This window comes from Hyperolius riggenbachi, chromosome 7 (genome assembly GCF_040937935.1).
Source record: "Hyperolius riggenbachi isolate aHypRig1 chromosome 7, aHypRig1.pri, whole genome shotgun sequence".
NCBI lineage: Eukaryota > Metazoa > Chordata > Amphibia > Anura > Hyperoliidae > Hyperolius > Hyperolius riggenbachi.
In genome coordinates this window covers 85,901,901-85,928,864 of record NC_090652.1, presented here as the reverse complement: position 1 = coordinate 85,928,864, position 26,964 = coordinate 85,901,901, and the positions used below count along the sequence as shown (strand labels likewise).

Here is a 26,964-nt window from a genome sequence, read left to right as displayed (position 1 = left end):
GTTACTGACTGTGTGCCGATATAGTAATTCCTATTACGGCTTATGGTGGCACCGGCTGCGCCCAAATCTCCTGCGCTATAATTACAGCTCTCACCAATAAGGGCATTTCCGGTTTAACAACAGGAGAAGGGAGGCTGGACCGAGGGAACGAGAGGACCAGGGTGGAGTATAAACCACCATATTTTTAGATCTATTCAGGTTTGCTCCCTTTAAGCTTTTGTGTGAGGTGGAGCTTATTAAATCCATTAGCCAAGCATAATAGTGCCAGGCTTCTTTTAAAGTGGATTTCATTTAAAGGTCAACAGAAGTGAGAGGGATATGGAGGCTGCCATATTTATTTCCTTTTAAGTAAGTTGCCTGGCTGTCCTTCTGATTTTAAGCCCTTTATACTTTTTAGCCATAGACCCTGAACAAGCATACAGCAGATGAGGTGTTCATGACATTATTGGCAGATATGACTAGATTAGCTGCATGTTTCTTTCTGGTGTCATTCGGGCACCACTGCAGCCAAATAGAGCAGCCTCCATATGCTTTTTCACTTCAGTTGTCTTTTAAACGGCCTTTTTGACAAGGATAAGTTTGTAATTAAAGAGAATCTGTATTGTTAAAATCGCACAAAAGTAAACATACCAGTGTGTTAGGGGACATCTCCTATTACCCTCTGTCACAATTTCGCCGCTCTGCGCCGCATTAAAAGTGGTTAAAAACAGTTTTAAAAAGTTTGTTTATAAACAAACTAAATGGCCACCAAAACAGGAAGTAGGTTGATGTACAGTATGTCCACACATAGAAAATACATCCATACACAAGCAGGCTGTATACAGCCTTCCTTTTTAATCTCAAGGGATCATTTGTGTGTTTCTTTCCCCCTGCAGCTATCTTCCACTGGAGTGTCAGGCTGTTTCTTCCTGCAGAGTGCAGACAGCTCTGCCCATATTTAATTCATCAGTATGTGAAAGCCCAGCCAGCTCAGAGGAGGATTTATCCAGCTTGTAAAAGATAATAGAGCAGAGAGAAGCTGCACTAATCTAAAGGGCCCGTTTCCACTATCGCGAATCCGCATGCGGGCAACGCATGCGGATCCGCACAGTCAGTAGAAGTGGATGGGACTGTTTCCACTTGTGCGTTTCCCCGCACGTTTTTCTGTGCAGAAAAAATCTGCAGGGTAGGGGCCTCAGAATTCGCCTGCGTGTGGAATGCAGGCGAATCGCACACAATGTATTTAATAGGGAAATCGCATGCGTTTTCCCCATGCGTTTTTTGCCGCGATTTCGCATGCGATTTCGCATAGGTACCCATGTTAATTCACACAGGCAGTGACATGGTTAAAATCGCATACAGCCTTACCTATGCGAAATCGCATGCGAAATCGCGGCAAAAAACGCATGCGGAATCGCACCCGCATGCGATTTGCCTGCGGTGATTCGCCGGCGATTTCGTAACGCTACAGTGGAAACGGGCCCTAAATAACACACAGGCAGTGTGCATAAAGGGGCCAGGAGGGGGGAGATGCATCACAGAACCACAACACTGAAGAACTTGGCAGCCTTCCAGACACAGGCTGACAAGTCTGACAAGAGAGAGAAAAGTTGATTTATTACAGAGATGGTGATAGTAGAACGTGCTGCAGTAAGCCAGAGCACATTAGAATAGATTTTGGAACTTGTAGGATGGAAAAAAAAACGGATGAAATTTTTGTTACGGAGTCTCTTTAAGTGTCCACCATGATACCAACTGACTTTTTCTCTACTAAAGATTATGTAAGTACTGACAATGGTGCCTGTGCATAATCAGCATGATAAGCCAGAGGGCTGTAGTCACGTGATCCAGATCTGTCAGGCTTTGATAATGAAATCATACTTTGCTTAAATGTGGTTGCCATCTTCTTCTTCACGTCTTATGTAATGTTCTTCTGTCATTTCTGCTTTAGATTTGGAGTAAATAGTCTCATAGACATCTGCGAGGTTTTAGTTGGCAAGGCCCGTGTAACAGAAGATATGGTACCTTTTGAAAAGGAGGATGAGGAAGAGGATGAGGAAGAGGATGACGGAGGAGAGAGGGCTGAGAACTTCCAAGAGTTATTGAAGTCTATGTGGGTGGATGAGGATGAAGACTTGTTTCATGACTCAGAGACAGAAGGGATTGGTGAAGAGGAGAAGGTGGATGATGGGCGTGTTGAAGAGATGGATTTGGATGAGATCTATGAATTTGCAGCCACTCAGCGCAAGATGGCTGAAGAGCGGGACATGGAAAGTGGAAGTAGTAGGGTATTAAAGCACTCCTCTCCTACAGCCAGATGCCAGACTGTTGGAAATGGTGAACAGCATTTGGATGAAGTGAATCGACCACCTGTGGAATCAAATGAACCGATTTACATAGCAGATAATTCTCCATCAAAAGTATTGGGAGTCAACAAGGGAGTAACAGGTTCTCCTTTTGGGAAAACTCCTGTCCACCCTCACTCTAGAAATGTCCAGTTGTCTCCAGCAGTGCACCGTTTAGGTTCTCCTGCTCAGTCCAAGACACAGCAAGCCCCAGGGTTTTCTCCTTCGAGATGCCTTAGTACTGCAGGGGTTTCTCCTTCAAGAGGCCACAGTACTTCAGGGGTTTCTCATTCAAGATGCCAAGGTATTCAAGGGGTCTCTCCTTCAAAATGCCACAGCACTCCAGGGATTTCTCTTTCAAGATGCCACAGTACGTCCTCTAAGCCTCCTTTTCGTCAGCTCCCTGTTAATGAGCGTTCAAAGTCATCAGAAGGTCCTTCAGGAAATCTCAGCGACTGTTCAGCTCAGATTCTTGACACCATTTCACTGATATCCCCTGAGAGAGAAGAAGATCCCGAAGCAGACTTGTTTACCCCACACAGCCCCTCAGCACTTGAGGACAGCTATGACCGTTTGTTTTTAGAGACATGTGGAGAGTATGTAGAACCTTCAGATCTTAGTGAAACAAACCCCCAAATGCATCAAACTACCCCTCAACATGAGCCACCCATACTTACAAGCTCACCCTCAGTGAATCAACATCCCACTCTTCCAGAACTGGGATCATCGCCTAACATCCAGTCTCCAAAACCGTCACAAAATGCCTCGAATTCAGTGGCCAAAAATGGACAGTCCTCACTCTCTAGTCCTAAATGTGGGTCATCAACACAGAATTCTTCATGCAAAGCTTTTTCAGCATCTCAGTCGCAAGGAGATATCATCTTGATCGGGTCATCTGATGAAGAGGATAGCACTCAAGTGGCAGAGGGTAAAGGACAGAGTAATAGGCCTGGAGCATGCAAGGTTATTAAAAAATTACCTTCTAGTTTCAGCAGCATCAGGAAGAGCAGTGAAGGAAATTCTCGTCTGCAGATGAGCAGCAGCTCAGATACCTCATGGTTGGTACCTGCTACACCTATGCCACATTCAACTGGGGCAGGAGTTTCTCAGCTTCATGCTTCACGTTTATCCCAGTCACCCCAAACTCCAAAACCCCGTAGCCAAAATGAGTTGCGGCAAAGTTTTGGATCCCCTACTCAGAAACATTTGTCACCTATTCGTCCTGCCATCACCCCCAAGAAACCTTTATTTTTTAATAAACCCCCATGCTCCAAGGCCCCTGAAAAGGTCACAAAGGCCTGCAGTAGCACAAGCAGCAAGGTATCATGTGTCCCCTCTTCCCCGCTGTCATCAACAGCTAGCAGTACTGTTTTTGAAATTGTGGATAGTGATGAGGAGAAAGATCCAGTGGTTAAGCCCCAGACAGACAACAGTGCTTGCAGCTTCCAGATGGATTATGATGAGCCTCCCATTCCTGTGCAAGATGACATGTGGTTAAACCCACAGGAGACTCCAACCAAGCCTCGTTCTTCTACACAAGGCAGCACTTCTTTACCTATTAATTTAACACCAACTAAGGGCCCAGAATCCTCATGCACCATTACTGCACTACAGGAAAGAGACAAGGCACCTCACAACAAGGAGCAGTCTCCAAATAAACCACCAGAAACAGACAAGGAGCCTGACAACCCAAAGGACTCTGCTATCATATTACAGAAAACAAGCAAGGAGCATAACAACAGAAATGACTCTTCTTTCAAATTACAAAAAAGGGACAAAGAACCTGACAACAGAGTTGACTCTCCTTTCACATTACCTGAAAAAGACAAGGAACCTGACAACAGAGCAGACTCTCCTCTTATATTACCAGAAATAGACAAGGAACTTGACAGCAGAGCAGACTCTCCTCTCATATTACCGGAAACAGACAAGGAACCCGATGATGACGAAGAAGACTCTCCTTCCTCATTACCAGACACAGACAAGGAACCTGATGACGAAGAGGACTCTCCTTCCTCATTACCAGACACAGATAAGGAACCTGATGATGAAGAGGACTTTCCTTTCTCATTACCAGATACAGACAAGGAACCTGATGACGAAGAGGACTCTCCTTCCTCATTACCAGAAACAGACAAGGAACCTGATGACGAAGAGGACTCTCCCTCCACTCCAGCTTCACAGAGTAGCCGACAGAGCTACCTCAATTCAAAACTGTGGGATGAGTGGGACGATGAATTGCCTGAGCTGCCTGAAGTCTTGCCGTTATCCCAACGAATCAACCAAGTCCCAAGCATGCAGAAAGAGCTGAAGACCCCAGGTGAGAAAGGAATCTTATACTCTACTACTAGATTTTTTTCTTTTTATCAATGGTGACATAATCATCAATGATTGGTCAGCCTGTAAAGTAACAAGAGTCAAAGCAAGCAATCTAAAATAGTGGTGTTCAAGTCTTTGTGGGTGGTCATCTGATTTTTTTTTCAGAATCTAGAAAAGGTAAATGGGTAGGACACATGGCAGAGTTTCACTTTACTGCCTACAGCAACTTGGCACAGCTTCCCAGTGACCCCAGACTTGGGACCCTTGTTTTCAGAGCTCTCATCGTTTTTTCATTAGCTTCCTGTGCTAGTTTGTTCCAGCTTTCTGTTGCCCCCAGCCTTGTATTTTCTTCCAATTTTCTATTACCTGGCCCAGAGGACTCCCCTTAAAATGAGTCCTAGCTTTCCAGTCCCCTCATAGAATGTCTCAGCTTCTCTGTGTCCCAATGGTGTATCACAGCTTTGCATTGCCCCAATACTGTGTTCCAGCTTCTTGGTGTCCCCTTTAGAGTGTCCTAGTATCCTATTTACCCCCATAGTGTCCAAGTATCCCAATGTCGACCTTAGTGTGTCTTTTCAGTACTCTCATTGCGTGGCCCATGTTCCCTGTGCCCCCGATAGTGTGTCCCAAATTCCTTGTGCCTGCATAGTGTGTTCTTAACTTGTCCCAGCTTCCCAATGCCCCTGATAGTGTGTTCTTCCTTTTCAGTGCCCCCATATTGTGTTCCAGCCTCTCAGTAGCAATGTAATGTGTCGCCAGCCTCCCAGTGTCTTCCATAATGTGTCCTAGCTCCCAAGTGTCCTCCATAGCATGTCCTAGTTTCCCAGTCCCCCCATGGTGTATCCCAGCTTTTCTGTAGTGTTGTGTTGCCAGCCTCCCAGTGTCCTCCATAACGTGTCCCAGCTTCTCAGTAGCCTCATTGTGTCTCTCAGCTTCCAAGTGTTATCCATAATGTGTTTAGTTTGTCAGTATGATGGTGTTGCTTTCTCAGCCTTCCAGTACCTTTAGCTAGGCGTCTGATCATGTTGTTGCACAGCTTTGCCTCCTTGCTTCTGACCATTGTCTCTTTCCCTCTAGTTTCTAAAGTGCGCAAGAGAGAACTTGCTCCTAAGGTTCCTATCACTCCGCAGCCGGGTTACTCTGACATGGACACCCCAGTCCTGAAGAAGGAACTGAACAAGTAAGTATGGAAGAACATGTATAAGAGGGTATGTGTCTTTTTGCCAGTGACATACCATGTGCACTGCTAGCGCTCCCCTCCATATATACCATCACACCCTTGCCCCGATCCACCAACAAAAAAAAAGTCCTGTCCGATTGGTAATGGCAGTTGATTTCTGTTACGATCATGCAGCATGTTGGGCCAATAATCTTCGGCAGATTCTATCACAATGATCGAATCTGTGGAGGAATGTTTTGTAGTGTATGGGCACCTTAAAGAACAAGTGACACCCTTGCTAAACTAGAAATTAAAAACACATATATAAGTAAATAAATGCTAGTTCTACTTACATAACTGATGCATTACACTGTCCACGTTATGATTCCTGTGGATTTTATAAAGGAAAAGCAGAGAATCCTATTCTAGACAGTTTCCATCTTGGTTACCTTTGAATGAAGCTAATACTGATATAATTTCCTCCCTCACTCTTTTTTCTTCTCTTGCTAATTGTGTATTCCTTACCCGCCCTCCTCCCAGAGTCTTCAGACACTCCCACTGTGGTCTGTACTAGGAAGTGCACTTTCTCATGTCATCAGAAGGAGGGGGAAATAAAGGATGTAGGTAGAATATATTATAGATAAAAAGACCCCCTACCTCCCCCCCCCCCCTCCCCCCAGCATGCAACTTTTTTTTACCAGCAGATGGCAATAGCAATTAAAGGACCAGTGCTCCTAAGATATGTGATAACTGATAACGGCGGGAAAAATTTTGAATGCAGGATAAGCATCTTTATCACGTAATACACTCAGACCAGTTGCTGTTGAAATTAGATTTTTATGGTGACAATCCCGCTTTAAAAAAGTTATAAAGTTTTAATAAGAGAATAATAATAATGTCATTATACAAGCCAGTTATGTTCATACAGACAGACTGATAACCATTCTGAATTTAATTTGAAGGGAACCTAAACCAAACTTAAGAGTTTCACTTACCTGGGGCTTCTACCAGCCCCATGCAGACGCCCTGTGCCTGCGGCGTCACTCAGCAATCCTCTGGTGCCCCGCAGTGGCTAAGTTTCGTTTTCCACCTACTGGCCACTCGATGACCACTGCGTGTCCTGTGCAGGCGCAGTACGAAAGTTACAAGTACTGCCCCTGCGAAGGACGCTGCTGGCGACGGGTGCATGATTGAGCCAGGGCTGCACAGGCGCAGTGGCCATCAACTGGCCAGTTGGTGGAAAAAGAAACTTAGCCGAGGGATGGTGCAGATGGCACAGGATGTCTGCAGGTGCAGGTAAAAGCCCCAGGTAAGTGAACCTTTTTTTTTTTTTTTTTTTTAAGCTTGGTTTAGGTTCCCTTTAACATCACCTAAAGATCTGGCATTAGTCTAATGTAGAAGAAAATAGCATAATGAATAAAATTACTTTTTTTTTTCTCATGCAATATTCATTATAAAATAACTTAGTCAGTGTTTGCCAATTGTAAAATCTTTGCTCTCCCTGATTTACTTTATATAATTTATCACAGGCAGCAACATCTTTAGTATCAGTGGGTGATATCTGTGGAATTGTTTACTGAGAGTTCTAAAGCCAGTATACAGCCATACTATCCCAGGAAAAAAAAACCACATATATATATGTAGTAGATAAATACTTGTTCTACTCACATAACAGATGTATTGTACTATCCATGTTTTGATTTCAGTGAATTCTACATAGTAAATAGATTTTTTTTCCAGGCATTTTCCATATTAACTGCCTCTGACTGAAGCCAATCCTGATGTCATTTTCTCCCTTATTCTTCTTTTTTTCCTCCTAGAAACTGCCCTGTCTTATCTAGCTGGTTTTGTAAACGTGAGCACAGCATAGATCGTAATTTATCAGTTTCTGGAAAAGGGTGAGGCTCTTAGCCACAGGCTCTGTTCCCACTAGAGCAGAGAGAGGGTTTTCTTGTCAGTTTTCCGCTTATTGCTAAGTAGAGAGTAAAAGGCTCCTGTGTTATACATGGGAGCCATTTACACTTGTCACGCTGCAATGGATCAGCGAAATCCATGGAAATAAGCGGATCGCACTTATGTGCAGTTCGTGATAATCCCAGGCCAGGCGGATGCTATCCCCATAAAGCCTGTGGGGGAGCGCATCTGCAATGGGCTCCAGCCACATCACTGCGGACCATCGGAGCAGACTTTATACTGTCTGCTTCTGCTGACCACACATGATGCAGAAGTAAGTGGCAACACTGCCTTAGTCTGTAACACTGAATTGCCCTCAGCCAATCATTGAGGAGCAGAAATGTGGGAGGGGAGATGACAAGCCTCCCTCTCCCTGGCAATGTACCATAATAGAGCCAGTCTGACTGAGATAAGATTCATTACAGCAGAAACATTTCTGATTAGATTGAAATGCTTGCAATGCAGGGTCAGGTTGTAGACTGCATAATAAACAAAGAGCAGTGGGTAAATGGAATTTGATTTTATGGCTCCCAATCCCGCTTTAATGTAAAAGTGGGTATACTGAAAAAAATTACTGCATTCTTCTATATGTTGTCCCAGTTGCTCTTTAATAATATAATAGTTTTAAATGAACGCTCTTCTTATTGGTTCTTGTTGCTTAGATTTGGGGTGAGAGGTCTGCCCAAGAAGCAGATGGTGCTGAAGCTGAAGGAGATATACCACTACACGCACCAGGTCATGAGCTCTGACTCTGAAGAGGATATGCCTTCATCACAGCCCGGCCACAGGAGCCTGAGCAGCAGCAGCGCCCAGTATCGGCATCTTCCAGCGGCTGCAGGCACCAGCAAGACCAGCAGCACCGCTCTGCTACAGATGGCAAAGAAGAGCACCTCTGTGTGTGCAGCACAGGAAGCAGACAGCGGAGATGATCAACCATCACAGGAATCTACAGCATCCTCTGTGGCTGCCAGTGACACCTCTTCCATTTCACACAGGTAATGAGATACCGCTGCTGTAGGAAGCACCCACTGACTTCACACATTATTCTAGCTAGAAATGCACCGAGTAGGAAGAAGGCAGCGTGTTCAAAGCCCCGCCTGTATTATTTGGCCCATCCGCATGCTATTTTAAGTGCAAGTTTATTTTAAAAATGTTTCATTTAGAAAAGTCTGAGTAGATTTTTTTTTATACACATTTTATTGTACATTGATTTGAAGAGAGACTGCAGCCATTTCAATTACTTGTTTTTATTTCACAGTTATCTTAAGCCAGCGTTTTTCAACCGCTGTTCCGCGGCACACTAGTGTGCCGCGGGATGTTGCCTGGTGTGCCGCAGGACTGTCCTCTTTCCCGTCCCCGCGGCCGCCGCTGTTATCACCTTAGCAGCGGCCGCTCTCCCCTCTCCGGCGCGTGTACTTTCCAGCAGCGTATCTCCCGGCTGCTGTGTGTGATGCGACAGGAAGCAGGGCTCGGTTCCCATAGTAACAGCGATACACATCGCCTCTACAGGAAGCCGATGCCCTGCTTCCTGTCGCATCACACACACAGCAGCCGGGAGATACGCTGCTGGAAAGTACAGGCGCCGGAGAGGGGAGAGCGGCCGCTGCTAGGGTAATAACAGCGGCGGGGGGCACCACCTACCCATACTGGCCACTATACTAGCCACTATACTGGGGCACTATACTGGCTGTACTGGGGCGCTATACTGGACACTATACTAGCTATACTGGGCACTATACTGGGGCACTATACTGGCTATACTAGGGAACTATACTGGGGCACTATACTGGCTATACTGGGCACTATACTAGCTACACTGGGCACTACCTACCTATACTGAGCACTATTCTAGCTATACTGGGCACTATTCTAGCCATACTATACTAGCTATACTGGGCACTATACACCTATAACTGGGCAGTATTCTAGCCATACTGGGGCACTATACTAGCTATACTGGGCACTATACACCTATACTGGGCACTATTCTAGCCATACTGAGACACTATACTAGCTATACTGGGCACTATACTAGCTATACTGAGCACTATTCTAGCTATACCAAGCACTATTCTAGCTATACTGGGCACTATTCTAGCTATACTGGGCACTATTCTAGCCGTATTGGGCACGATACTGGCTATACTGGGGCACTATACTAGCTATACTCGGCACTATACTGGAGCACTATACTGGCTATACTGGGGAACTATACTGGCTATACTGGGGCACTATACTGAGTACTATACTAGCTATACTGGGCACTACCTACCTATACTGAGCACTATTCTAGCTATACTGGGGCACTATACTAACTGTACTGGAGCACTATCAGTGTTCTCCCCAGAATTTTTTTCCAGCCGGATGGTATGAAAAAGTAGCCGGGTGGCATGAAAAAATAGCTGGGTGGAGTGAGATGAGATAATGCAGGGCTGGTCTTTCTCTGCTAACAGCGGAGGAGGAGGTGAGCAGATAACAGCCGGGTGGTCACCAAAAATAGCCGGGTGGAGCACCCGCCTAAAAGAGCCTGGGGAGAACACTGACTATACTGGGGTAACTATTCTAGCCATACTGGGGCAACTAAACTCCCTATACTGGGGCAACTATGCTAGCTATGCAGCCGCACCCCCCCCCCCCCCCCCCATAGCCTGCTGCGCACGGAACTGTCCACTAGGTCGCGCAAACACCCGCCCTCCGCCGTTCCCCGGAGAAAAATTTGGTCAGAAAGTGTTCCCCGGGCCAGAAAAGGTTGGGAGCCACTGTCTTAAGCACTTATCGACCAGCTAACGCCCATAGGCGTCGGCAGGTCTTAAGTGGTTTACCATGGAAACGGCCGCTCGATTGAGCGGCCTTTCCATGTCAGTTCTTGGAGGGTGTCTCCGTGAACAGCCGGAGAGCCGCCGATCGCGGCTCGCTGGCAAAATGTAAACACGCGGGGAAGAAATCCCAGCTGTTTACTTCATACGCCGCTGCTGCGCAGCAGCGTTGTAAGGCAGATCGGCGAACCCCGGCCTCTGATTGGCCGGGGATCGCCGGCATATGATAGGCTGAAGCCTATCCTACAATGCGCAGGACGGATATCCGTCCTGCGCCGCTCAGAGGGGAAGGGAGAGGGACGGAGCGCCAAAAACGCTGCGGAGGGGGGCTTTGAAGAGCAGCGCCCCCCCCGCAAAGCACAGCAAACCGGCGGCGATCAGACCCCCCCAGCAGGACATCCCCCTAGTGGGGAAAAAAGGGGGTAAGTCTGATCGCCCTGGCATAATCCTGATCTGTGCTGCGGGCTGGAGAGTCCACGCAGCACGGATCAGGCAAACCACCCCTGGTCCTTAAGTGGTTAAAATCAATGCAGATTCACCACATTCCCGAGGCAGAACGAGGAATTTATCCCCCGGAAATCCCGATTGCAGAATTTTGCTTCCTGGAAGAGTCACAGCCGTGCGCTGTAGCTCTGCTTCTGCTCCAGTCAATCTCCGCCTCTCCCCTCTCAATCTTCTTTCACTGAGAGGGGCAGATAAGGTGGAGATCGGCGGAGATTGGTTGGACTAGAGGCAGAGCTACAGCGCAAAGCTCTGCCTCCCCGGGCAGCAAAATCTACGACCTGGAAAGTTTTGGAATTTTGCCCCAGGGATTTCCGGGGGTTAAATACCTTGTTCTGCCGCGGGAATGTGGCGAATCAGCTTTGACCTCAATGCTTAAAATAACTACGCGATAAAAACAGGTAATTGAAATGGCTTCAGACTCTCTTTAAATTCATTATGTGTAAGTAAGTTTAGTTCTAAAAGAATGGGCAGCATAGTGGCCTATTGCGCAGAGTTTTGTATGTTCAACATTGACATTGACCTTTTCCTCTATAGGTCCAATATCGGACATAGTCTGACACAGGAAACCTGGCTGCCACTAGATGGCGCTGTTGCATGATAAAATACAGCACTGCGTCATCCTCTACATCAAAGTGTTAGACTAATGCTGGATACACACCATGCGTTTCCGCGTTCGATGCGTCCGTCGATACGCATCGATTCGATTATTTCCGACATGTCCGATTCAAGCTTCGATGGATCGTTAGGTCGATTTGCCATACTTTACATGGCAATCGACCTAAAAATAATCGAAATGCATTCGGAAATACTCGGAAATAATCGAATTGACGCATATCGACGCACGCATTCGACGCGGAAACGTGATCACATTTGGGCTTGCTGTTGGGGCACCACTGCTGGATCTGGCCTATCATGGCACCCCCATATGTAAAAGAAAGTGTTGGACACGGTCCAACACTTTAATTCCCTCCAGCATTACGCAGCAAGAAGGTGACCTGGTATCAGAGGAAGGGGAGGAGTGCCTCCCCTGCCTCTGATACCAGGTCACCTTCTTGCTGTAGAGCGAGGAGGCACAGACCCTCTGGATTGCTGCTTCCACTGCAGTTTTATGATAACCCACATCCCCTAGCCCACCTGAAAAAAAGAAATCCTGGGGGGGAGTGGTTGATCTTGAAATAGGATTGAAGAGGGTTAATGACCGACTGTACAAGATTTCCTTATATAGTAAGCAGAGAACAGAGGTTCCAAAAGAGTAAAACAAACTAAAATTGCTAAGGAGGCAGTGGTGGACTTACATCCTATACCAGTACGTACTACACTATATTGGGCTCTCGGTGTCCCCATTTTATAAAGATTTCCTTATAAGCATTCAGAACTACAGTATAATCTTGTTATAATAAACTCGGGTATAGTAAACATTTGGGTATAGTAAACTACCTCTCCAGGTCCCGGCCAATCTCCATTATAAGTCTAGGGGAACAACCGCTGGTATAGTAATCTCTAATATAATAAAACTTCTGTTATAGTAAACATGTTTATTGGCCCCTAAGTGACACTGACTCTGGATATATTAAACAGTGGGCAGTGCATGCGTCATATGTCTGTGTGAGACCCATGGTCAGCTGCTCCCTTCAGGCTGGTTGCAAGTGAGCTGATGCCTGATAACATTTGTAAGACAAGAAGATTGGCACCGGCGCTGGATATACAGTACTGTACAAATATGCAGCCTATGGAAAATGAGGAATAATGTGAATGTAAACAAAAAAGGATGCAGCGTTACCACTTTCACTTTGCAATCAGAGTATTGTCACAGTCCTCCCACGGGATTGTACGCATTCCTAGGTATCTCTTTCCATGTTAGCGATGACGCTCCTGGTAGCGTGTGGAGCACAGTACAGGCTACTTTCACTTCTAGTGCAGATCATAGTGGGTCTACTCGCTGAAAAACTAAGGAGAGTGCAGAGGAGAGTGCTAAGTCCCACCTGTGGCGTTATTGGAGCCACTTGCATTACAGATGTGAGTGTCTTACCATGATCGGCTGCATTTTGAAGAGAGGCTTCATGTTGGCTCAAGTGTGAGCAGAAAGTTTTGCAGTACACGTGCTGCAAGTCCGGCCCACGGAGGTATCGTAGCCACTCACAGGAAGCGAGTGGCTGTCTCTATTCAGTGATGGCTGCTCAGGAGCCCTGGATACTGTACTAGCGATTTGTCCAGCCTGCTATGCAGCCCTAATGTATACTTAACCTTGTAGTCCACCAAATGTGCAAGTGCTTGTACCGTACCTCCACTGGGAGGACTGAGTTGCTCCTTTAGAGCAGAGAACATACCAGGGCATATTGGGCCATTTCTAGGACAATTTCTGATATAGTAAACTTCTGACATACTGTAGTAAACCACTTTTCCCAGTCCCTCTGAGTTTAGTATAACGACATTATACTGAACTGGATCAGAACTGTATAAAGCTATTTCTTACAGTTCTGATCCAGTTCTTTATCATGCCTAAAGAAGAAACTTAAAGCGGGATGAAACCGAGATGAAAAACTAACTATAACAAGTAACTTGTCTATATATATTATCTAAAGTTTAGATAGTTTACACAGCAAATCTAGCTGCAAAAGTTTAAAAAGTGTATGATTATTTATTCCTGTGATACAATGCCATGTTCTTTTTGTCATATTGTCACAGGCTGGAGATGCTATCAGCTTTTTTTTGTGTGTAAATTCAGTCCCCCCTCCTCCCCTCTGCCTTTGAAATCTCTGGCTAGTAACACCTCCCCCTCCTCCTGCCCAGACTGAGCTCCTGTAAGCCCTTGTTAACTGTCTGAAAATGCCAAGGCACTCTGAAAAGCTGTGGGCGAGGCTTGTTTAGTTTATAGGGAATTAAAGTATTAAAACAAAAACAAAAAAGTATTTGGCTTGAATGCCCTATAAACTATATGAAAGGGACACAATTATGCAATGAGTAAAAGTTTATCTCGGATCCACTTTAAAATTCGTGAAAGCTTGCAGAGAAAGCTTGTAGTTAGCCATTATGGCTATCGCCTGCACAACTTTTGTTATGTCTTTGGATCTTCCCCATGGCTCACACCGAACCATATACAACTGACATTACCCCTTTCTTGTGAGCATTTCAGGTGGGACTATCTAGTGCGAGTCCAGGCATGCAGTGGCGTCGCTACCATGAGGCGGCCAGGAGCGCTCCGCTCCGGGTGTCAGCTCCAGAGGGGGTGTCATCAAGGCCTCCCCAGAAGCCTTGATGACACAGGAGGGGAAGCAGCGCTGAAGGAGGGGTGGCAGCGTCGGCGGGGAGGGGGGAAATATCCCCCACATCTCCCTCACCTGGGTCCCCTCCTTCGGCGCTTCCCCTCCACGGGCGCCGGCAACGGGCACTGACAGGGCAGCTGATAGCCGCCCTCAGTTTACCCGAGCAGGGCTACGGGAAGATGGCCGCCGACGCCTGCACTGGAGACAAAAATAGACGGCAAGATGGCCGCCGACGCCATCTTGCCGTCTATTTTTGTCTCCAGTGCGGGCTTCGGCGGCCATCTTCCCGTAGCCCTGCACTGATGACGCAGCGGGAGACGGCGCGGGACATTCAAGAGGAGCTGCGGAGAGAGAGGCTGCCTGGGATTCGGAAGAGAGGTTTCATCTGCAGGTAAGTGAATGTTTTTTTTTTTTCTTTTACAGGTGCACCGGCCCGGCCACCCACCGCTGCTGCCCACCTACTCACCACTGCTGCCCACCTACCCACCAGGCTACCCAGCAGGCTGCCCACCTACCCACCAGGCTACCCACCACTGCTGCCCACCTACCCACCACTGCTGCCCACCTACCCACCACTGCTACCCACCTACCCACCACTGCTGCCCACCTACCCACCACTGCTACCCACCTACCCACCACTGCTGCCCACCTACGCACCACTGCTGCCCCACCTACCCACCACTGCTGCCCACCTACCCACCAGGCTACCCAGCAGGCTGCCCACCTACCCACCACTGCTGCCCACCTACCCACCACTGCTACCCACCTACCCACCACTGCTGCCCACCTACGCACCACTGCTTCCCACCTACCCACCACTGCTGCCCACCTACCCACCAGGCTACCCAGCAGGCTGCCCACCTACCCACCACTGCTGCCCACCTACCCACCACTGCTGCCCACCTACGCACCACTGCTGCCCACCTACCCACCACTGCTGCCCACCTACCCACCAGGCTACCCAGCAGGCTGCCCACCTACCCACCAGGCTGCCCACCTACCCACCACTGCTACCCAGCAGGCTGCCCACCTACCCACCAGGCTGCCCACCTACCCACCACTGCTACCCAGCAGGCTGCCCACCTACCCAGCAGGCTGCCCACCTACCCACCACTGCTGCCCCCCTACCCAGCAGGCTACCCACCTACCCACCACTGCTGCCCACCTACCCACCACTGCTGCCCACCTACCCACCAGGCTACCCAGCAGGCTGCCCACCTACCCACCAGGCTACCCACCACTGCTGCCCACCTACCCACCACTGCTGCCCACCTACCCACCACTGCTACCCAGCAGGCTGTCCACCTACCCACCAGGCTACCCAGCAGGCTGGCCACCTACCCACCATTGCTGCCCCCCTACCCACCAGGCTACCCACCACTGCTGCCCACCTACCCACCACCGCTGCTCACCTACCCACCACTGCTGCCCACCTACCCACCAGGCTACCCAGCAGGCTGCCCACCTACCCACCACTGCTGCCCACCTACCCACCACTGCTACCCACCTACCCACCACTGCTACCCACCACTGCTGCCCCCTACGCACCACTGCTGCCCACCTACCCACCACTGCTGCCCACCTACCCACCAGGCTACCCAGCAGGCTGCCCACCTACCCAGCAGGCTGCCCACCTACCCATCACTGCTGCCCACCTACCCACCACTGCTACCCAGCAGGCTGGCCACCTACCCACCACTGCTGCCCCCCTACCCACCAGGCTACCCAGCAGGCTACCCACCACTGCTGCCCACCTACCCACCAGGCTGCCCACCTACCCACTAGGCTACCCAGCAGGCTGCCCACCTACCCACCACTGCTGCCTCCCTACCCACCACTGCTACCCAGCAGGCTGCCCACCTACCCACTAGGCAATCAGGCTGCTCACCCTTCACCACCTACCCACCAGGCTATCAGCTTGACAACACTCAAATCTGCTACCGACATTGTGTATTTTGTGGTCAGATTAACTACCGATATTGTGTATTTTGTGGTCAGATCTGCTACCGACATTGTGTATTTTGTGGTCAGATTAACTGCCGACATTGTGTATTTTGTGGTCAGTTTAACTACCGATATTGTGTATTTTGTGGTGAAATCTGGTGCTGACATTGTGTATGTTCTGGTCAAATGTGCCGCAAGATTGAATGATTTTTTTTCTGGTCAAATCTGCCGACATGATTGAATGTATTTTCTTGTGAAATCTGCTCACATAACGTGTAATGTCTGGTGAAATTTTCTCGCATTACGTGTATTTTATGTTGAAAGCTTCTGACATTTTGTGTATTTTCTGGAGAAAAGCTGCGCAATGATGTGAATTTTCTTTGCGCGCCGCAGGTGGTGTAACCTGGGTGGGGGGTGTCTTTCAATACCTAGCACCGGGTGTCAAATGCCCTAGCTACGCCACTGCAGGCATGTCTTCATGTGGCCCCTCCACCCCCATAGAACAACTAAAAAACCTGAGCAAACCTTTTTTCCACACAACGCACTTAAAGTGAACCTGTATTGTATAAAGTACCCCAGGGGCTACTTACCACGGAAAGGGGAAGCCTCTGGATACTAAAGAGGCTTCCCTCGTCCTCCTATTCAGCCCCGTTCCTGCGCTGGGACCCCTGAAAATATGTCAACAAGGGCTTGCCGACGCGCAGGCGCAGACTACTGCTCAGTCTCCTTTATCATTACTAGCCTCTGGCACATTAAAGGAATACTATCGATGTATGCATTTATTTTTAAATGCTGTATGTTGTAGCACACATTAGGACAAGTACTAGGAGCAATTTGATTCCTCACACAGCAGTTCCTCTCAGCTGTAAAATCCTCCGTCAGTTTTGGCGTCAGTGTTAAGGCTCATACACACATCAGACTATAGTCTTTGGAAAATGAAAGATCACAGACCAATCTTACCACCCTTCATGTAGTATGAGAGCCATACTCTACACAGTCTTTTCTATGGAGCTGAACTCCACATCAGAAAAAAATCTTTGCAAGATGCTGCACACACAGATGCTGTACAGACACAAAAGATCAGTATCTGCAAAAGATCTGTTCCTGCCAAAAATCCATTCCTGCAAATTGCAATGATAGTCTATGAGATCTGCAGATCATCATACACACATGATTTAACTGACATTCATCTGCAGATCAAGCAATCATCCGCAGATCTGAAAATCCATTCTGGTGGATCTGATCTGCAGATGAATGTCAGTTAAATCATGTGTGTATGATGATCTGCAGATCTCATAGACTATCATTGCAATTTGCAGGAATGGATTTTTGGCAGGAACAGATCTTTTGCAGATACTGATCTTTTGTGTCTGTACAGCATCTGTGTGTGCAGCATCTTGCAAAGATTTTTTTCTGATGTGGAGTTCAGCTCCATAGAAAAGACTGTGTAGAGTATGGCTCTCATACTACATGAAGGGTGGTAAGATTGGTCTGTGATCTTTCATTTTCCAAAGACTATAGTCTGATGTGTGTATGCACCTCTAGATACAAAGGCCTCGATTCATAAACAGCAGTGCGATAAAAAAATCTTGTCGGGAAAATACCGCACTCGGTATTTTCCCGGTCTGTGTGCTAATTCATAAAGATTTCCCCAGCTGCCCTTGGAGGTCGGTAAATTACCGCAGCCCATTAAGAGGTAGAGTAGAGCAGTGTCTCCATCCTCTCTTTGCCCTGCAGAAATGAATCACACAGACTGCTCTCTCTGGCTCTCTCCACTGATGACAGATGAGTCACACAATCTTTCCCTGCCTGCTAAATGACTCACACAGCCCGCTCTCTCCACTGATGACTCAGACAGATGAGTCACACAGTCTTTCCCTGCCTGCTCAAATGATTCACACAGAGGGCTCTCTCTACAGATGAATCAAACAGACTTCGGCTCTCTGCACTTTGCATTCATCAGAGCTGTCAGAGCTGTCGTAACTTGTTATCGCCTCACTAAAGGTGTCGGTAACTACCGCCAGGCTTACCGCTTGTTGCAGGCTTTATGAATTGACATTTGCTGACAATTTACTGACATGTGTTGTCGGTGACTGCAGCCAAGTCGGTAATTTATCTCCCTGGTCGGTAATGTCAGCTTTTCATGCGGTAACAGCCTTTATGAATTGACATTTTGCTAAGTGGTCGGTAAAGTCTGCTGTTTGCAGCATTACAGCATGAGGTAATGCTTTATGAATCACAGCTAAAATGTATCTAATACTGACTGCTCCCAGAGGGCTAAACCCTGTCTCTGCACAGGGGAGTTGCTATCAACTCCTCAGTTAATAGTTTAATTATCACCTTGCTGAAAGAATCTTATTGATATGGTGGTAAGGGGTTAAAGATTCTAGCAATGTGTGTTTATTATCTTTGCTTCTCTTTACTGATAAAGATACTAATAATGCTAATTGTAGACAGTGGTCTGCCCCTCTCAGCAGCTTGTAAAGTGGATGCAGCCTGGAGTGAATCGCCTCAAGCAGGCAGCCAGTCTGAGTGTAAACACAGACTATTGTTACAGCTAGTTATATTCCAGCAATATTACAGCTCATTTAGTTACCTGTTACCACCTCAGATCAGCCTATTTCTCCTCATGTCTGCTGCATGCTGTGAGTGACACAGTGAAATATATTTGTGAGCTGTGTGACAGAGTAACCAAGCAGCTCAGGGTGACCCAAACTACTATGAGCTGTGTGAGAAATGAATTTTTAAGCAGGGATAGCGAGAGAGAGACCTGGGTGAATAAATAAAGTGCCCCTAGCACTAGTGGTAATGTGTACACTAATATAGAGTATAAAAAAAAAAAGGTGTTTCAATCGATAGTATTCCTTTAAGCCACACTATTGACTTACTGCTCGGGCTCTGGCGGAAATAGCTGAGCCCATTCCGGTCCCCTCTACTGCCCAGGCACAAGCCATCTGCACCTGCACAATAGAGTGGACCTATCGGACTCAGCTGTTTCCGCCAGAGCCCGAGCGGTAAGCTGCTAGTGCACCTGCACGAGACGCGCCACCGGCTTGCTATGATTCTGAAGAGTTTAGGGTCCCATCGCTGGTTCTGGGCTGAACGGGAGGAAGAGGGAAGCCTGTGTTGGATCAGAGGTAAGTTCCCCTAGTGGCACTTTTTTCATTATAGGTCCACTTTCAAATATTTCTTATTGGCTGGAATTATAGTCTAGGATCAGACAGGCCTAGATGTGAAGAAGGTCACCTCGCCCACTCTGCTCCTGCATAGTGTCTGATTTGGGCACCGCTATTCACACAGTAGTTTGGGTACTGGCAACAGCCGGACGCTGAAATAAGTGCAGAAAGAGAGGAATTAGTTAATCAGTTGGGGAATATATTGTGTTTTTTATTCCCCTAGACTACCTTACACAGGGAGAGCTGTCTCTTGGCTTCACCCTGTGCCCAACTGATTAGTGCCTTCATTATCGCCTAGATGTCCCAGTTCCACCTCCTCATTGCTGTTTGTTAGTGAAATTTAAAATATGAAGTTTTTAGGTCTCATTTTCAAGGCTGAATGGTCACATGACCTCTCTGGAGCAGCCCTTTAGAACTGGGATGGCTGTTGGAAAACCTTTGAGTCTGAATTTAGTGTTTATGGAAACTCTGACAAAGCTTGATATATGAAGTAAATGATAGATATACTAATTATGTATTTCCTATATTCACCACAATCACACAACACACAGGGCACGTCATCACTGGCCATGTGAATCATCAGGCCACTGTTTAGAAACCTAACTTTTTAATTCTCTTTCAGCTATGCCCTTCTGCCATAAATCTGAGGTGGTTTATTGTGCCTTATTTATACTTACCTGGGGCTTCCACCAGCCCCATGAGGACTTTGGGCTCCCTCGCATCCTCCCTGGCACGGTGCAGAACACTCCTGGCTGTAGAAGCGCAGCGCAATTGGGGGGGGGGGAGGCGGGGGAATAGGGTGTTTGTGGCCGAGCCGCCCCTTTGTGCAGAAAATCACTACAGGCCCCCGACTGAAGAAGAGACCAGAGGCGATCCTGGGACAACGGACTGCCCAGGTTGGACAACAAGGATACCCATGATCCTTATGGGGCTGGAAGAAGCCCCAGGTAAGTATACCTAAGACACAATATACCATCTTAGGCAGACTTTAAAAAAATAAATGCATTACTACTCTGGTAGAGTTAGCGAGGCTTCATTTCTATCTACTGCTAGGCTCTATAGAATCTGTGCTATATATTTTTCTGGATCCCATGTCATCCTGCAAATATCAGGACGCTTATAATCTTTTTTGACGTTAGGCTGCGCAGCCTTAGTTTTTGAATCATGTACACATGATAGAAGAATTACTTAGCAAGAACTATAGGACAACTTATATGAGGAGTATGGGGCTCAGGGATTGGGGTGGCTGGTGGGTTTGTTGGGGCAATTTGCTGTTATGTGCTTTTATATAAAAAATTAAGATTTTGCAAGTATTAAAGTTTTGTATTTTTATAATCAATACGTTTGTATTCAGTCAGGACATACCCTTCCTATATTCTATCGCAAAGTTTTTCCTCTAAAAAAATAAATGTTTTCCCTACTTTTCGTATTTTTCAGAATATAAGATGCACATTTTCTCCCCAAAAAATGGGAAGAAAAAGTCCCTGTGTCTTATATTCCAAAGACATTCAAAGGAATCCCTGACTTACCATCGCCCGCCAATTCAAACCACTGAGCCGCTGCAACGTCGGGGATTCCCTGCCTTGTCCCCCGCTGGTCTCTTCTGCTCCCTATGTAAAATTAAATAACGGCAGTGTGGCTCACCTTCCAGCGCTGGGTGGTCCTCCGCCTCCAGCTGCTCTTCTCCGCTTCCTGTGTAAAATGAAATAGCGGCAGAGCGCTTCACCTCAGCCGGCGATTCCAGCGGCAGCAATCTGCAGACATCTCTTCTTCCACACAGATTCTCCTAGTGAAGGCTTTTGTTGCTGCCGCTATTTCATTTTACACGGAGAGGAGAACAGCGGGGGGTGGGGGCACGGAATCCCCAACGTTGCGGCGGGTCGGTGGTACGTATTGGTGAGTGATCGTAAGTCGTAAGGGATTCCCTGTCTTCGGAATATAAAATGCTGGGACTTTTTCTCTACATTTTTGGAGGGGAGAAAAAGTGTGTGTTACATTCCAAAAAATACGGTAACTCATCTGCGGGGTGACTCCTCCAGCAGCGACCGCCAGTCTGTAGTGCAGCAGCTCCGGCTACAAATCTCTCGCTGCATGCTGACCAGGCTTGCTATGTAGTTCCAGGCGATGCGGTTTGAATGTATATCACTCCGCATCATCCCGGAAACAACTCTAGTCTGCCCAACGTGGGCCACTGCAGCTCTGCCTTATGGGACCTTGCAGGTAAAAGATGCAGTTACAGAGCTAGCGGCGTACAAGCTGCAGCAGCTGACGGGCTGCAACAAAAGGCCTGGCGTGCCGCATGCGACCCGTGGGCTGCCAGTTGGACAGCACTGATGTAAATACAAAGTAGTTTCTAATCCTGATAGTTTATTACCTCTATATGCTACTTTGGGCAATCTTCATCTTGGTTTCTGTATTTTCAGTCTGGAGTTTTATTTGAAATGTATTTGTGCGCTCGTATTTCTAGAGACAGATGTATTCTGAAAGCATCTTTCTTCCATCTCTACAGCTCCAACACCAATGAGTTTGAGACCGCGTTTGCGGATGAAGATGACGATTTGGTTCCGCCCTCCCAAGCGGCCAGCAAAGAGGCGCAGACAGCGGAGGCGGTGAGGAAGTTTATAGAGCAGCGACCCGACTTACACAAGCGGATCTTGCTGTATCAGCCGCTAGACCTGGCCGCCCTTCACGCTGAGCTTAAGCTGAACGGCATTAAGATGGCTTCTGGGAAGCTGCTGGACTTCCTCGACGCACACTGCGTGACGTTCACAACGGCCGCCGCACGCAAGGAGAAGAAGAGCCGCGTAAGGAAGAGATTTGGGAAGCAGCCCGGGACCGCCTTAAAAAAATCATCCGCCAAGAACTGACATTTTAATTAGGAGTGGAAACTGATGTCCTGGAACGCCACATCGCTTCTTATATCAAAACGTCCTGAAGCTGGAGTTCCAGGCACACGTTTTATATATGTATTGGTTAGAGTGTGTTAGGCTTAGAACCACTGCCTAGATTAGTGTGTTTTGTCACTTTGTGCTTGGCACTGACAACAGGAAGTAAGGTGAAACGCGTAGTGTGGACACATATAACTTTAAACTTTTTTTTTTAGTAGCTTGGGGAAGTGAAGACTCCTCTGAGCATTTCTTACAGTCTTTGTTCCCTTTGAGAAGATTTTCTCAATTCAATTTCTATCCCAACAACAGGAAGTGAGGGTGTATCTTCCCAGTGGGGGACACAGAGAGCAATAAAAACCTGGCATGTTGTAACTGATCCTACCTCTACCCAAACCTCAAGCAGGCTAGAGTTACACTTGATGAATATGAAGGGTGCTATTGCTGCCTTACTCGTTAAGAGGATGCTGCATGGCTCTTGTGTTGATTTTCTGCATTTAAAGGACAACTGTAACCACCTCCCAAAAAAGGTTAGTAACTCACCTAAGAGGAAGGAAGGCTCTAGATGCCTTGGAGCCTTCACGTTCCTCATTGCGTCCCCTCGGCCAACCGCTAGGCCCCCATACGAGCTTCTGGCATTAATGGCGTAGAACCTTTTGGATCTCCGCAGAAGGCTATGAAAGTACTCGGGTCTCTGAGTACTTCTGAAGGCAAGTGGCTCTGTGCTGTGCACAAACTCATGCGTGTGTAGTACAAAGCCACTTATCATCGGAAGTACTTGGGAGACCCGAACATACAGCCGGTGGGAGATTTGAACGGGGACACGGCGGTGGAACAAGGGCACGTAGAGGGGGCAGGGAGGCCCTAAGGAATCCAAAGCCTTCCCTACTCTCTACTCTTCTTGCATTAGGGGCAACCTGCTGCAGAAAAAGACAGTATTTTTTCACGTGTACACCTGCCTTAATGCAGAGATATTCCAAAAAGGATAATGCAATATATTTCCATTACTGATCAAGTTGGAAGCATTCTGTGAAACAGTATACCCACCAAACGCAAGATAAAAAGTCCATTTGCACCGGTATCACCAGGATAAGTCCTGCTGTGATGTCATTGAACCACATCCATCCTGGAGCCTGGGATCTTAGAACACCTTATGATAGCAGACGCCTGGCCTCCCACAGTGGAGAGGGTGTGACTATTGTAACACACCCTCCTTCCTGCTGCAGCCACCAATGAAAGGGGGGCTTGGCTTTGGCTGTCACTCCACCTCTTCCCACAATAGCTTCCAGGATTTAGTGCGGAAGAGATTGTGAAGTGGCCGTGGCCAGCCTGTCATTCACCCTCCTTACCGTCTTCCTTTGTGGAGAGCGGTGTGAGACAGGGGAGGGGAGTGGCATCTGAACAGCCAGGCTCATGGTACAAGCAAGAAGAGCTTTGCAGCCTGTTCAGGCTCCTTTGAGGCCCCTTTTACACTAGCAGGGTAAACCTTTGCTGCGTTACCCTATTTCCCCGCTAGGGACCGCAAAAGCAATAAATGTCTATGGAGACTTTTACACTTATTATGGTCCCTTGCGGTGCACCAGAAGAATCCGACGCGAGGGCTACAGCATGTTACCACAAGCATCACGATTAACGCATGGTGCTTGGGGAAATGTACGTCTATTGGCGATGCACGTAGTGTAAACAACAGAGCGCGGTGTGTCACAGACTGACAGGAATCCCAGTGACGTACTTCCTGCAAGCAGGAAGTACATCACTGAGTGGGGGGCGGCACTATGTATATGAGCCTGTCGGCTCACTCTGACGCAGGGTCATGTGTTTGTCATTTTTTGCGTTGAGGTGGGGTGCAGCGGGAGCATCACATCCCCACCTCAATGCAAAAAAATATGTGTAAAACTGGCCTCAGATGTTGGGGATCCCACTATTGTTAACAGATGTCTTGAATGTGGGCTTTAAACGTGCAGCTGTTCTTTTACTCAGTTTGAAGCTGAGCTTGTGGCCGCACTCCTCCCTCACCTGAATGGTCGCATGCTAATTGCAGTTGTGCGACTGCTGGGGCCGTAAAATCCTCACGACAGCTGGATGGGAGGCCTTCTCTTCAGGAAAGAGAAATTGCATGATGTTCCTCTTAATTTACATAAGGCTAGCCATACATTTATAGATTGCCACCTGATGTGGCAACACTATAGATTCGGAGGGGAATCAATTCCAACCATATGCTGCGTATGCTTTTCAATAGATTGCAGCAGGGAAGCTGTTGAAAATCGATTGAACTGTAGCGTTGCACTGTCTGATGACTGATCAACACCCCCAATCATTCCGATCTAAAAGTTTGATCATTTTCTGGTCAAAACTGATCGAAAGTCGATCATTCAGACATTTTGGGGGAATCGCTTAGTAACAGAGTGTTCAAACCTGTCAGGAATCAAACAGGAAAATTAATACAGGTATGGACATCTTAAAGGACAACTGAAGTTAGAGGAATATGGAGGCTGACATTTTTTATTTAATTTTAAACCATACTAGTTGCCTGGCAGTCCTGCTGATCCTCTGGCTCTTATACGTTTAGCCATTAACCCCTAAACAAGCATGCAGATTAGATGTGTCTGACAAGATTAGCTGCAGGCTTGTTTCAGGTGTGTGATTCAGACACTACTGCAACCTATGAGGTCAGCAGGACTGCCATCCAGGATCAGCTGGATAACCTACTGGTAAGGCTGTTTTGATGCGGGATTTGAGCCTTTGACCAGGTTTCGAATCCCGGCTGTTATTGTCAGCTGAAATTTTCAACTGACTAGAACGTTGATTATGAGCGGTGAGGAAATGGCAGCTATCCTCCCTGATCACTCCCTCTTGTGCCGCCGGCATTTTGAGACCTGCAAAAAAAAAGCACCGCTGCACTACTGGATCCCTTTGCTGCCTTTTCTGCCCTTTCAGCTCTCCCATTCTGCCCCCCTCCCCCCATGTCCTCCTCAGGCGGCATCTCAACTGCTATGATTCTGACCCGGAAGTACTTCCGGGTTACTTCCGGGTCACTGCCATAGTGGTGAAGATGCCGGCAGATACAAAGGACATGACAGTAAATGGGAGAGCTGATACGGTGGAAAAGGCAGCGAAGGGATCCAGGAGTAGGTGAGTTGTGCAGCGTGGGGTTTTTTAGGGTTTCCAATCATTGGTACAGGAGTACTTTAAGCCAGTACGTAAAATACTAAAAGAGTCTTTGGGCAAGGATCCCTAATGATTCTGGTCGCCCGAGGAGCATGCCCTAAATGGCTGCATCACTGATGTGCTTTGAGTCCACCAGGAGAAAAGCATGATATAAATGGTCTGTGTCTTGTCTAAAAGGAAATAAATATGGCCTTTATATCTCTCTCACTTCAGGTTCCCTTCAAGACTTTAGTTTTGCATACAGTGAAAAGGTTTTCTGTCAGGTTGTTGCTATTTTTGTCCTCATTTAGCTCATTTTCCCTCTTCCTGTCTCTGGGACCATTTTGGACCTCTTTATTGTTTTACGTATCCTGGAAAAGCGATGGAAATTTTACTGAGGTTTTGACTCTTGCCTGTTCTACAGAAAATAATTTTATTTATTGCTGTCTATTCCCCCCGGAGAGATTTACCCACTTCCTGCCAGGATAGAACCCCCAAAATAGACTGGCTTTGTTTCCACGCTATTCAAAGTGAAACTTTTCCACTTCCAAGTTTCACCAGGGTTCCCGACTCTTCACCTTCTGTCTGAGGTAATATGAATTCATAGTCCACCTGGGAGAGCGAGAGACTCTTATAGTGACTGTGGTTAATTAGTGGAGCCATAAGCCCAAAACAACGAACCTTAATCAATAGAAGTAGCTAATGATTACCCAGATCTCTCCGTTTTGGATAGACTTATGTTTTAACATAGGACAACCCTGCAATATGTACATATAACTGAACTCTGTATTGAAGTATGAATTTTAAACAAAAAAAAATGTGTATTTGTAAATGATTGATTACTTGCCTTTTATTTTATGTGTAATAAATATGTGGATGTAGTAGAGAAACCCTCCAAACATCACTAATGTGAAGAGGAAGTCCCCCGTTAACAAACGAGATGGGGCTGTAGGTCTGTTCTTAACGTGAATCCGTTCTTAGGTTGGAACACTGTGACATCACTGTCCCCTGTGCCTCCAGTGTACTTCTCTATGTCGCCTATGTTCTCCTGTGCCTTTAGTGTCCCCCTCTATATCATCTCTGTTCCCCTGTGCCTTCAGTGTCCACCTCTATATCACCTCTGTTCCCCTGTGCCTTCAGTGTCCACCTCTATGTCACCTCTGATCCCCTGTGCCTTCAGTGTCCTCCTCTATGTCACCTCTGTTCCCCTGTTCCTTCAGTGTCCACCTCTATGTCACCTCTGTTCTCCTGTGCCTTCAGTGTCCCCCTCTGTGTCACCTCTGTTCCCCTGTGCCTTCAGTGTCCCCCTCTATATCACCTCTGTTCCCCTGTGCCTCCAGTGTCCCCCTCTGTGTCACCTCTGTTCCCCTGTGCCTCCAGTGTCCCCCTCTGTGTGACCTCTGTTCCCCTGTGCCTCCAGTGTCCACCTCTGTCACCTCTGTTCCCCTGTGCCTCCAGTGTCCCCCTCTGTGTG

The 26,964-nt window shown here is 47.4% G+C and overlaps 1 protein-coding gene across 3 annotated transcripts in view; it reads left to right on the top strand.

The window, feature by feature from the left end:
• The window catches only part of SLX4 (SLX4 structure-specific endonuclease subunit), a 67,038-nt gene extending 40,716 nt beyond the window's left edge, over positions 1–26,322 (top strand). For all 3 annotated transcript variants that reach the window (XM_068244216.1, XM_068244215.1, XM_068244217.1), the window contains 4 exons: positions 1,931–4,644; positions 5,721–5,823; positions 8,418–8,750; positions 21,968–26,322. In XM_068244216.1, the coding sequence (XP_068100317.1) occupies positions 1,931–4,644; positions 5,721–5,823; positions 8,418–8,750; positions 21,968–22,325 (3,508 nt within the window). In that variant the 3' untranslated portion in view covers positions 22,326–26,322. The remainder of the gene's footprint in view (positions 1–1,930; positions 4,645–5,720; positions 5,824–8,417; positions 8,751–21,967) is intronic.
• The last annotated feature ends 642 nt before the right edge of the window (positions 26,323–26,964 follow it).